General features: G+C 51.3%; 1 protein-coding gene across 5 annotated transcripts in view; it reads right to left on the bottom strand.

Annotated features, from left to right (window-relative positions):
• Positions 1-485: 485 nt before the first annotated feature.
• VGLL4 (vestigial like family member 4) overlaps positions 486-12,708 on the bottom strand; it is a 154,777-nt gene continuing 142,554 nt past the window's right edge. For all 5 annotated transcript variants that reach the window (XM_054595079.1, XM_054595082.1, XM_054595078.1 and 2 more), the window contains 3 exons: positions 10,607-10,829; positions 3,760-3,880; positions 486-3,352 (listed from right to left, as the gene is read on the bottom strand). In XM_054595079.1, the coding sequence (XP_054451054.1) occupies positions 3,081-3,352; positions 3,760-3,880; positions 10,607-10,829 (616 nt within the window). In that variant the 3' untranslated portion in view covers positions 486-3,080. The remainder of the gene's footprint in view (positions 3,353-3,759; positions 3,881-10,606; positions 10,830-12,708) is intronic.

The following is a 12,708-nucleotide window of genomic DNA, read 5'->3' as shown; positions in this document are numbered from 1 at the left end:
AACCGCATCCCAGGGTCCTTGTGGGCCTCTCGGGCGCTGGACTCCAGTGTGGGGTGGCTGACAGCGTGTCTGCCTCCGTCTGTGGCCAGGTGTCCAGCAGGCGGTTTCAGATGGGCTCTACCATGTGTCACTCATACCATGTGTCACTCAGGCTTGGACTGATTTTCCCTTTTATCTTGAGTCTGCGCATCTGTGACACCCAGAGAGGTGGGTGTGGACACCCAGGGGAGAGGAGGTGCCTTTCCAAGCTTTTTATCCTTGTGGTATCACCTGTAGTCTCTGGCCTGGAACCAAAGTCAAAATGGAGTCTGAAGCCCACTCTTGATTAGAATTTCTATGGGTCAGGGTTTAAAGGATGCTTCTCACAGAGTTAAAATTACAGTTTTCCAGTCGATGGGAGCATAGCTGGGGGCACCTCTGCAGGTAGGCACAGGGCTGCTAAGCACTGCCCCGCCCCGCCGTCAGTCCTCCCAGCAAAAGCCCTGATGCTGTCACTCCAGGACCCAAGGGTCACACATACAGTCGGTGGTTTAAGAGCACTTTATTATTGTTCTTAAGGCTACTTTTAAGTACAAAAAAAAGATGGCCTGCCAAACCTTTTTTTTTTCTTCTTTTTCCAGGAAAAACAGGCCACAGAGAATGGTATATTACAGATTTACAAACATGGAGAGAACTGTCAGGACACACTGCAGATGGCGTGGCTCTGTGAAGAACCTCACTGTGCTCCTCCTGAGGCCAGGGAGTGTGTCCTTACCCAGTGAAATGTTTGGTTCCTGCTTCCGTCTGCCCGAGGCCCCCCCAGGGTACTGCCTATCCCAGATAGGTCAGTGCACCAGGGGCCTGGGCGTCAGCACCACTGTTCCCTCCCAGAGTCGCACCCTCGTTACTGACAGAGCTGTCTGAGGAGCCGTTCTTCACAGAGCCCGCCTGCAGTGGGGTTGTTTTCCTGTGGCGACGCTCAGTAGCCTGTAGCAATAACAAACTAGTGGCTATTAAGGCAGATGCAGTGTTCTCATAGAATAACTGTGTTCCTGCACTTTTACAGACAAATCTACGACAAAAAAAAGATCAACTTTTTTTTCCAAACAAAAAAATATGAATGATTACAATAGGAACGGGAAAAATTAAATAGCTACATATCATTAACAAATTAATTGTTCTTCAAAAAATACCTACAAATTTCTCTGTACATTCTTTACGCACAGCGTAATGATGGTCTTAAAGTTACCTATATAAAAAAAGTGTTCTCAACGATTTTTCCTACAGAAGATACAGGGGCCTGAATGCGAAAGCCTGGAAGCCCAGTTAAGTGGGAGTGAAATGTGTGCAGGGGCGAGAGGAGAGGGCTTTTCTTTCACGTTTTCCAAGACCTGCAGCCACCCTGTGACCACAGCAAGAGCCAATCCTCCGACCTTTTGACCTGGCGCCAATTTTCAAAATGAACCAACTAACCTGTATTTTTCTCATATGGAGAACCAGCCTCAAGGGCTCCCGTGAGTCCACAATGCCTCACAGGTGAGGTGGCCACGCCAGCATCACCTGGCCCGGTGACTTCTTAAGCCCTTTGGTGAGTGAGGCTGGAGTGTAGCCCGGTGGAGGGGCAAAGGGTAGACATGTGCGTTTACCAAAAAGAGGAGCAGCTGTTGAACATCCACAGCTGTGTCTGTCATGCTTTCTTCTTCACCTAATTTCTAGTTAGTAGCTATTACTATAGCAAACGATAATAAATGCAGTAATAACTGTATAAAGTCAGAGGAATGTATACTGCCTTGGCCCCAGCGTACGAGGAAGCACACAAAATAGCACATCACAGATTGTCAGTAATCTGCTGTTTAGCCAAGAGAGTTAAAGGGAGCAGTTTCTGCACGGAAGGCAGTTGGAAAACACAAATCCCAACTCCCCTGGGAACTAGTAATAAGCAGACAGGGATGCAAAAAATTAAATGATGCTGTCAGCCCGCAGCAAAAATTCCAGCATCCTACACCACGGCTGACCAACGAACAACTCGACTGCCCGTCACCAGGGCCTGCCAGGGGCCGCCTGGCCCCTTACTACTTGGGAGTAACATGAACATCAAATACAAATCTTAGAGTACAACTGTACCAGCAGTAAGTATATCTAGGACTGTAACTGACAAAAATAAACTAATTCTGAACAGAAGCTAGTAAGTATTAAGGTTTGTGTTTACTGTCTATACAATTAATAGAAACCAGCTATTTTTCTCCCTTAAAACATGCATCACGTTTAAAGCACTACGGAATCTTCAACCTCAGCTCTAGTCTAACAAACTGCAGTGTTTAGAGAAAGTAAAATGCCCGTGATTGGTGGAATCTGCAGTCCAGTTGCAAGCACCTGAAATCTAGAGAGAGAAAGACCTATAACCGGTATGAGACTTCCCCTTCCAAAGCTGTTTTGTCTAAATTTAAAAAACAACAACAAAAACACACAAATGGTCAGAAATGTCATCCTTAAACCCTTTGTTTTTCAGCAGTTTGCCCTCAGTACTAGCATCTCACATAAAGTTGTCAAGCAGGCAACTCTAGTCCTCCTCCAATAGTGCAAATCAGACACAACAGTCCTCTGTTCTCTTCAAGTAGACGCACACACAAGCACACACATGTGGGCTGGACCTAACAAGCCACGGAAGCTAAGCCGCACACACCCCGGTCTCAAGAAGCAAATGGAAAAGCACAAAGCATTTGGGTCACCAATGTCATGGCTTGTGACTGAGAAAGTGCGCGCCATGGAGTCCCGGCCCAGTTGGGGCAGCAGACCTGCATCAGAGGTTTCTTTGGTAACTGAGGCAGGAAGTTAGGATGCTACATGAGACAGATGTTCCACATGTTGTTCCTGCTATCGTGTTTGAGGGCCCTGGCGTACAAATACCAAGCAAGCACAAAAACAGAACAAAAATCCCACTGACATGGTTTTTGCGAATAAACTGTCCCTTCCCTTCCCCCCACCCCACTCCCATGAAATTTTTTTTTGTTTGTTTTTTTGTTTTTTTTTTTTAAGGACTGACTGTTCAAAGCTCAGGCAAACCATGCAGATTGACGTCTTGATCGAGGGTGGTACTCCCTTCAGGAGACCACGGACGGGGAGTGGCTGTGGCTGACCATGTGGGCAGAGGGGCTGGCGGGCTGGCCCCTGCGTGAGGCTGACTCAGGGCTGCTGGCCGCGCCGTCCTTGGCTGCCTTGAGCTGAAGCCACGTGTCTCCCAGGGCTTTGGCAAAGTGGTCGTCCACGGAGCCCGTGATGGACACCGAGTTGGGCGCCGGCTCAGGCTCCTTGTAGTTCTTGCCCAAGCTCCTGCGGAAATGCTCCTCCACCACGGGGTCACAGGTGGTGGTGGCTGTGGGGGAACAGGACAGTGGTCAAGGGCCCATGTCCACCCCACTTAGTTGGGCACATGTCTCTGATCCTGTAACCTGGCAACATGCCTGCCGCCCTGGGTTAGCTACAAGCTCAGAGAGAGAATGTGGAGTTCAGTAATGGTAGAGCCTATTTTTACCCAACTAGAGAAAGATCCTGACGGTCAGGTCCAGTGCGTGTCTTCCTCCCTTCCCACCCAAGCCAGAAACAATGCTAGGGGCATATGTGCTCTAAAAATCCCAATTTTTCAGTCTCAATTAGAAATAAGCTCCAGGAGCTAGGGGTTCCCATCTACAGCATGAGATGGAAGTAAGCAAACCGCACTGGAAGTCATGCTGACTGAGGAAGCCCGAGCCCACCTGGCCACCCCTGCCCCGGGACACTTACAGCTTGGGGCCCTCCGGTAGCTGGCCGGCCCGGCCATGCAGCCGCTGTGTGCGATGGGGCAATGCGAGAGGTTGCAGTTGCGGGCGCTGGCAGAGGCGCAGGTGATCACCGAAGGCCGGTTCTGGGGATAGGAGGGACTGGCGTCAGGCTGGGGCTTGGGAAGACAGCAGTTCTGCTTCCCCAGCCAGGGACCCCGGTTCTTAGACGCCTGCCACCAGCTGAAGCAGATATACCCCTCCCACACCACAGCTGGGCGCTCATCCTGCCTGAAGACCCAAGCGTCACCCACTACCTCGGCACCCGAATCCCCTGCTGTTGGACCCCAGCTCCTGCACGCTGGGCCCTCAGCAGCACCCCCGCCCCCCACCGCTCTGCTGTAAGCCCCTTCTGACTGAAGGCAAACTGAAGTCCAGCCCACGTGCAGCCTTCTACTTCAAAACTGGAATCACTGCTAAAGGACAGCAGCGAATCCAGAGGGAGGGAACCTCCGAGGGTGTGCGAGGAGCACCCACTGCTCCACTGGTTGAGGTCCCTGGAGCAGCGGTCCCGCCTTCTCAGTCTGTGCCACTGTACCCCAGAGGTTCTCTGAGTGATCCCTGCACCCTTCAAACACCTGGTTTCTGCTTAAGCCAAAGGCAGCTTAAGTTGGTTTTTATTATGAACACACAAATGATGGAGACAGAAATGCAGGAAATACTCATACACCTGAGTATGTGGATCACATGCACACCACCCCTTGCACAATCTGCTCTGCCGACGCTATCCTTCCCGTAAGAGCCACACTGTTTGCCTGGCAAACTCCACTCATCCTTTAAAGCCCTGTTTAAATTCCATCTTTATGAAGACTTAAGAACCCCACCCCAATTCAGCAAGTAAAGCAGCCTTCCCAGGTGTACCCGTAAGACACCAGCACCTGCCTCCTCTAGACCATGCACACCTCAGAGCAGGGACCAGAGTGAGTTTCTGGATCGCCAAACCTTGGTGTATCACCTGGGGCAGGAAATATATGAAGCAAACTGAGCTGCCTCAGGTTCCAGCCAGGAACGGTACCTTCTGCTAGCCCTGAGGACAAGGGTGTGTGCTGAGTTCCAAGACAACAAGTGAGGAACTGGGTGAAGGGTCACCCCAAAGGGTCCAGTGCTGAGAGCAGTGTCGACGGGAATCGGCACTGTCCACCAAGCTTTCCTTTAAAGAGTCAATCAGTGGCCAGCATGCAGATACACAAAAGGCTTCGCATCAGACCTTCCCATGATGGGAAATGAACAAGAATCATAAGATGGGGAAATAGGCACAAAGTAAGGATCCAGAACCAGACTCAGATCAGTAGGGGTCTACCAGGAACAAAGGGATTTAGAAGTTTTGTGCTTTTCCTTGGATCCCCTTTCTGTGCCTAGCTGTCTATAGCCCCACCCCCATGTCTTCAACTCACCCATCTTCCCTTCCCTTGATATATGACACCTGAATTTTGAGCTCTCTAAAGATGGATTTGAGACTTAGTTCTCCCAACTTCAGATGCTAGGCCTTCTCAATCAATGAATCTTTCAATGCTCCAAAAAAAAAAAAAAAAAAAAAAAAAAAATGGTGACAAAAACACGTTCTGTGATAAAGATATGAACATACTAGGAAATGGGATTAAATTTAAGTGCCTGGCCCTGGCTTCTGTAGCTCAGCAGTGGCTGGTGTGGCTCAGCAGACTGAACACCAGCCTGCAAACTGAAAGTTGCTGCTTCAGTTCCTGGTCAGGGACGTAAGGGGCATACAAGAGGCAACTGATCAATGTTTCTCTCCTCCCTTTCCCTTCCCTCTGAAATAAAATAATTAAAACCTTAAAAAAAATAAAATAAAAAAACTTTAAGGGCCTGGACTTGGGTCTAACAAGAAATTACACACATCCAAGACGGGAAGATGTGGCTCTGGAGCAGCATATGAAGGAAAGAAGAAAAGTTTTATTAATAGCGCAACTCATCAACAATGGGGATGGAGCCACCAAAGATTAAAGTGGAAAAAAAGGCTTAGAGTTGAGAATGTGGCTTTGGGGTCAGACAGACCTGAGTGACTGCCACCCTTCAGACAGGACCTCAGGCAAGGGCCTGCAGCATGATTAGCTTCCTTTGTGTATGAAACCGGAACAACAGTACCTGACCAGGGGCTGGAGGATCCATCTCCTGGGACGAGGGGTGTGGAAGCCTGGCCCCTGGTTGCACATAGGAAGCCCTGGTGCTGCTCACATCGCACCCAGAGGACGGTCTACAGCTTGGAGCCCACCTTTCAAAGGATCCCTGAGCCCATGATCACCTTTCTTCCCTCCCTTAGGAATGTGCCCTCCATCCATGAGGTGGGGCTAAGGCAGCCATGTTTATCAGTGACCGTCCCCTTGTCCAGGCTGGAAATCTGACCCAGGCTGGGGCCGACTATTCATCCTGTCATAAGAGATTCAAGTTGATCTCAGCAGCTGTGGGACAGGCATACCAGGCTGGCCATGTACGTCTCAAAGAAGAGACTGGACAGGCACAGAGTCAAAGGACGAGGGTCCTGTGTCCTCTCTCCTGCTCTCCCAGGCAACGGACAGCCCTTCCTTCCTAAGCCTGGCTGTACCCATGACCCTCCCAATAAAACTCCCTTCCTTTTGTCCTCAACGCAACTCAGGCCCATTTCTAGTCCTTGCAACCAGAGTCCTGACCAACACAAATGTCAGAAAGTGGGGATGTGTTTGGGGGAAGGGTTGTGGAAGATGAGAAAATGCAAAGTGTCAAAGAACGGATTCAGGGAAGCTTAGACTGAAGAATAAAGTCGACATCCAGCCTGTGCATCCGTGCTCTCCAAAAGCGGGAAAGGCCACTCCAGGGGAGAATATAGCTCCTCCTAGCCCTGGAGGCCCCGCAGGGCAAGTTGGCCAATCAGTGAGGGGACACAGTGAAGAGATTCTAAAGGCAACCCTGGTATTGCATCACCTCTGGGACGCTGAGGCACACACCCGCAGATGTGCAAATGGCCACTGCCTGGGCACCCTCACCTACCGCACCCCCTGAATCCAGACTGCAGGGTGGCTCACTGAGCTCTTTGGGACGCACCAAACACGTTCCTCTTCCAAGCTCAGGTTCCAAGCATCTCACCCGAACTCTGTCTGAGGGCCTTGGCACCATGCACCCACCCGGAGCAGGCCTCACGCTCCACCTGGCGGTGCTGGTGAGCCCACATGGCCCAACACCCTTCTCCCCAACACCACAATTTCCCAGGTGGGGTAAAAGAAGGCCAGAAACAGGTAACCTGCTGGAGGTTACATGGCAATTTAGCAGCAGGGCCAGGGTGAGAATTGGTCACCTAGCTCCATTCACACCTTGCCCCACCTGCTCTGGCTGCCCTAGTGAAAACGCGTTCACGTGAGAATAGCCCAGTGTTCACTGAACCTTGTATTTTACTATCCTGTGTTAATCTTATCCTGTCTCCTTGTTTGCTGATGACCTTGAGGCCACCCTCTTGGTATCTTTTGTGCCTTCCTTTAAAATACTCCATGTCCTCAGAGCTGCCATTACTAAAACATAAAGTGGGTTGGCACTTTCTGCAGCCTCCCCAGATGTGCCTCACTGGGAACTTTCCAGTCCCAGTTCCCAGAGTTCTGAGTCACATTTCCCAACACACGAAGGAAGCTTCCCTGCACAGCCTGTCCTGCCCGCCTGCCACACAGCGCTCTGCTGCTGCTGCTGCTCCAGGAAGCCCCCTCCCCAGCGCACTTCCCTTGCTCAGAGCTGCGAGTGTCATGCACGCTTCCGCACGCTTCCCCCGACAGCCATCCTGACTGCTCACAAATGAAACAACTCCCGGAAGTGGGTGGATGCCGCTGAGCTACTGCAGAATAGGCACTGTACTGCGTCCCTCATCTGTGTCCTCAGCACAGCACCTGGCACAGAATGCAGTAAATGTCCGTGTGAAGCTTAGGTTATAGAGGACTGTCCAGGCCATGCCACGCTGACACAGGAAGGAGCTCAGGAGCCGTTACTATGTGAATGAAACACGTGTTGACCAGCAGTCAAGGTGAAAATGAGACAGGACAGTAAGAAGCTGCGAAAATTCCTTGGAAAGTGGAAAAGGGAAACTGAGACAGACAGCTGGGCACAGTGGCAGAGCCATTTACAGCCAGGTGCCGACAGTCATCAGGACAAAAGGCCCCAGTGCACGGAGTGGCAGGGGGCAAAACTGGGAAAATAAGGATCTCACCCCCAAGGGAACCTTTCCTCCCTAGAGATAACATCCAGGCCTCAGCTGCACTGCAGCTCCAGGCCCAGAAAAGCAGCAAATCCAGGTGGGTGAACACCAGGACCAACTGCGATGACTGAAGACCCCCTGCCCTGGTGCTGACCAATCAGAGGAGACCACGACCCTGAAAGGGCACCCTGGGAGAACCCTCCCTTAAGAGAGAGATAAAAGCCTCATGGCAAAGGACCCAGAGTGTGAGCTTTCCCCCTGGGAGCAGCCCGCACCGTTCCCTTTACCTTCTTCTTCCTCCACTTCTTCCTTCACAGACATGTGTCTCCCAAACTCTCAGGCAGTGGGCAGCTGGCAGCCTGTCCCAGGCCGATCCCCTGAATCTGTCCCCACAGCCCCCTTTTCCCTGGCTTCCCTGTGAGCTAAGGAAGCCCAGCCTAGGCTCTCCTGTGGCTGCTACTATGCTAAGCCCTTCCTTGTTTCACTGTCCCCAGCTTTAAGACATGTACCCTCATAGTCGCCTGGACTCGTGTTGTGAAATCTTTCCTACACAGAGTCAAGAACCCACACACAACAGCAGGCCCTAGGCAGACCTGCTCAGGGGAAGGTCCCTGTCCAGTAACAATAGGACAAGCCGACAACCTCTTTACCACTAACCCCAACCTTAAATTAAAGCTTAGATCAGTGGCCACCATATTGGGGCAGCCAGAGCCACTGCTCCCATCCCAGGGAAGCTGTTGGTTTGTTCGACGACCACTGGCCAGGAATCCCGTACGAACATAGGTGGGAGAGTTCAAGGTTTTCTCACTCTTAGGAAACCTGCTCCCCAGCCCCACAGCACATCCTATGGGTTGGGGGTCGGGGGGGAACCTCTGCTGGAGTAGGCACATGTTAGGATAGGGTTGGAGAGACCATGGTAAAGCCAGCCAAAGTCACTCTATCCAGGAGTACACTTTTCACAGAGCAACTCTGACTGAAAACCAACCAGAATATCCTCAAAAGCCTTCAGAGAGGCTCAAGAGCAAGCCAGGCCTACCAAGGGCCCACCCTGCTCTCCGGGAGGCACCAGAGCCTCCTCCCCTGGCCCCCACGGGCTCAGAGATGAAGCTTCCCAGTGGACGCCCACTGCCCTCCTCCCTGGGGAACTCCTGCCGGCAGTGGCAGCGGCCAGAGGGCTGAATTTCCTGGATCCTAGACATAAATTCCTTTTATGCTTAAATCGCCTCCACTGTGGCCCCCGTCACCCTGGAGAGCGGTCCTCTCCTCACACACTTTTCCCTGACTGGTCTGTGAGCTTCTGGGCAGGACATGTCCCGCACACGTCTTCCTGTATCTCCAGAGCTTTGTGAAGAGCCCAAGACATGGTCAGCCCTAGTCATGTTCAATAAATGAAGGGCAGGGAGAACTCGGCCCCGTTCTTATCAGAGTAAGGGGATGTTTATGGCTACATTAATAGTTAAAATACCATAGTTTAATTATTTGATTGCGTCTTTCCTTTCTTTCCTACAGACCAAAACTGTGAGTGCCATGTCTTGCTTGACTGGCTTCCAGCATACTCCCTTCAACGTATAGGGATCTACCAATTTTGTTATATGAATGAATGAAACACCTGGGACGGTGATGTCGGGCTCCAAGACGTGAAGTAAGACTGCTTGTCAGCCTTACTGGAAATCACAGGCATCAGTACAACCTCTCCCAATGCCCACAAGCAGTCATTACTAAGCAGAGCAGACACAGGCCAGGCAGCATTGGCTGGGCTGGGGTGCAGCTGGACCAGGCAGAGCAGCTGTCAGAAGCCCGGCCTCAGGCAGGGAGATGGCCTCCGTTGGCGGTGCACTGGGTGGGATGCATCAGCGAGCCCGGAGGCTGAGGCCTGGCCGCCTGCTGCACACAGCGCATCCGCTGCTCCCCGTCAGGCAGTCTTAAGCAGTCACCGACTGAGGACCCGTGGGGTCACAGACTGCAGGGGTTCAGAGAGAAGAGCCATGGGCTCAGGCAGTGATTCCAAACCTCAATGCTAATGTCTCCTTTTATTATGTATTTCCTCAGGAACCCCATTTTTAAGACTTTTTTCCTACCAAGCAAACTGTATTTTTAAAATAACTTTCTTATTTTCCTTGAATGAAACCCCCCCATCTGCCAATCACAGGTTTCTGACCAGCATGACCTAATAACCATTGGGACCACTGACTTCATGGGATTCCAGCCCAAAGCAAAGCAACCTGACATTTAACGTCACCTGTGTGACGTTACAATGGGTAAACGTGCGGCTGCCATTAGGGTCATTACACTGATCCTGACAGACACATAAACCATCAAGGAAAACTGCTGAAAACACATCTAATTTAGATCAACCCTTCAGCAAAGAAACTAGACCCCAAAGACGTTAAACACCTTGTCCATGGCAGTTAGTCCTGAGAGGAGAGGCCTGGCAGGTCTAGGGAGGCATTAAAATGCAAGGTCACATTTGGTAAAAGGAGCCCTCCTGCTGCCACTGCTGCCGCCCCCTGTCCCAAGTGCAGAGCCAAAGCTGAGGACGGCCTTACCCACCATCTCTCACCGCTTCCCTCACGGCCTCTGCTCGGTGCCCCAAGCCCCAAACCCACTACTGGCCACCAGCCTGAGCCCTCCTGGGCACACACACCTGCTGCCGCTCCACCGGGGTCAGTGTGGGCGAGATGCCCGTCGGCCTGCTGGCGTCCATGCTATTCTTGGTCAGTGCAAGGGGCTGCTCCATGCTGAGGCTGGGGAGGGACGTGTACAGGTGGTTCCCGTGCAGGCTCATGGTGGGGGCCACAGCCCGCTCGATGGGGCTGCGGCTCCGTTCCCGGGGGTCCTTCCGGCAGTCTCCATTGGCAGTCTTGTTCCTGAAAGAGAGGGATCACTCAGATGGGAATACCTGCACCGTGTGAAAGGCGAAGGGGATACTGGCCATATGCCAAGTGCTTCACACAGATTGTTTCATCTGATTCTTCACCTTGCTGTGGATAAACATCATCATCATCATCCCTGTTTTCTGAGGTCCAGGTCAACCAGCTCACTGACCGGTAAGCTGAACCAGGATGCTAACCTGGGTCAGGGTGACTACAAAGCCCCGTGTTGCCAGGAGGAAGTACCTCCCTCAGGCTCTGCTCAGCAGCCTCTCCATGCAGGTCCCGTACCTATCCGAGCACTTCTACAATAACCTCCACTTGCTCACAGCTGAAAGAACTAACCTAGGTGCTCAAGGCCTACTTGGTTTGACAAGAATCTGCCCCTGATAAGGATGGACACGACGATGATAACCCGGAGTGACCAAAAGGATTCTAAGGGTCGGGTCCTGCTCCACAGGTATTATTGGCTCGTTCGCCCTTCCAAGCAGCTCTGAGGAGATGCTGTACTACCCGCTTTCCAGATGATGGAACCAAGACTCAGAGCAGTGACATGTGCTCTGGTTCACGGTGTGTACACGCACAGGCTTGTCTGGAGAGCAGAGAGCCTGCATGCAGCTCCTAAAACCAGAGGACACCAGCAAGTCATCTGCTTTCGGAAAATCCATCAGCTGGTGCCCACAGAGGCCTCGGCTGTGTGCGGGGCACGTGGCAGGTACTGTGTGGAACACGGACAGGGTGGTAAACGCCACCCCCACCCCTGCAGTCTGCTGAATTGACTCTAAGGCAGTATCACACGTTGCACCTATTAGAGGACACCACAGCCCAGGTAATGGTAAGGCAGGGCCAACAAGACCACAAACGCAGTTCCGGGATGGGCCCAGGTCCTTCCTTCTTTCTGTTCATACCCGGGGTTCTCTCTGCCTCGAGTCTCAGCCCTTTAAACCCACCATGTTCTCCTGCTGCCAGAGCAATCTCTTCTTAATAATGAATGAGTATACCTTTTAAAATGTGGTAGACAATGATTTCAGTGATTTTTTCTTTAAGAAATGCAAATTATTCTGCGAGTTCACAAGCAGTCATCCTCTTACCTCAGCAGACAACCTATTTTATGGCAGAGAAGCCTGAGAAACCCAGAGAAAACAGCAGCAGATCCTGCTGCCACTTCAACTGGCAGAATGAGATGGCTTAGCAATTTTATATATGTGTGTGTGTGAGTGTGTGTGTGTGAGAGAGAGAGAGAGAGAGAGAGAGAAGCACACTTTTTAAAACTGTAGACGCACATGTACCCGTTTTACCCAGCTGCCCCCCATAGTGACATCTTGTAAAACAGGCTATTGAGACATTGAGACAATCCACCAAACCTTATCCAGAATTCCTGCTTTATCTGTATTCATTGCAACACAATTTTTTATACAGTAGATCCGAACACATCAGGCCCTCAGTACAATTTTCAGAAGCTCGTCACTGTCTCCAGTGGCCCCCTTGGCCCTACCCACTCTGGTCCTGACCACCTTCCCATCCTCGTCTGGGTTTTGTGCCCCCAAGAGTCATGCTCAGTAGTTACAACAGTCTGCTTGCCACACCTCCTGCCTCTCACTGTACACACATCTGCACGCCCCGCCCCCCCACAGCCACACCTGCAGCTTTTGGTGCTGCGCTCTGGGTCCCAAAGTGCCCCGTACAAACCTGTAACAGAGAACCCATCGCACCGTCATCGACAATTTCTTCATCTAGGAGCACACTTCCTAAATTAACCGACTATCTAACTACTGTGCTATACACCTGAAACTAATAGAATATAATACTGAATGTCAACTGTAATTGAAAAAGGAAAATTTTAAAAGTTTCCTTCTAAATTTGGATAAAATAAAAT

Source organism: Pteronotus mesoamericanus, unplaced genomic scaffold (assembly GCF_021234165.1).
Source record: "Pteronotus mesoamericanus isolate MK-2021 breed Mesoamerican mustached bat unplaced genomic scaffold, CSHL_Meso_final scaffold_54, whole genome shotgun sequence".
Taxonomy (NCBI): Eukaryota; Metazoa; Chordata; class Mammalia; order Chiroptera; family Mormoopidae; genus Pteronotus; species Pteronotus mesoamericanus.
This window is presented reverse-complemented; position numbering and strand designations above follow the sequence as displayed.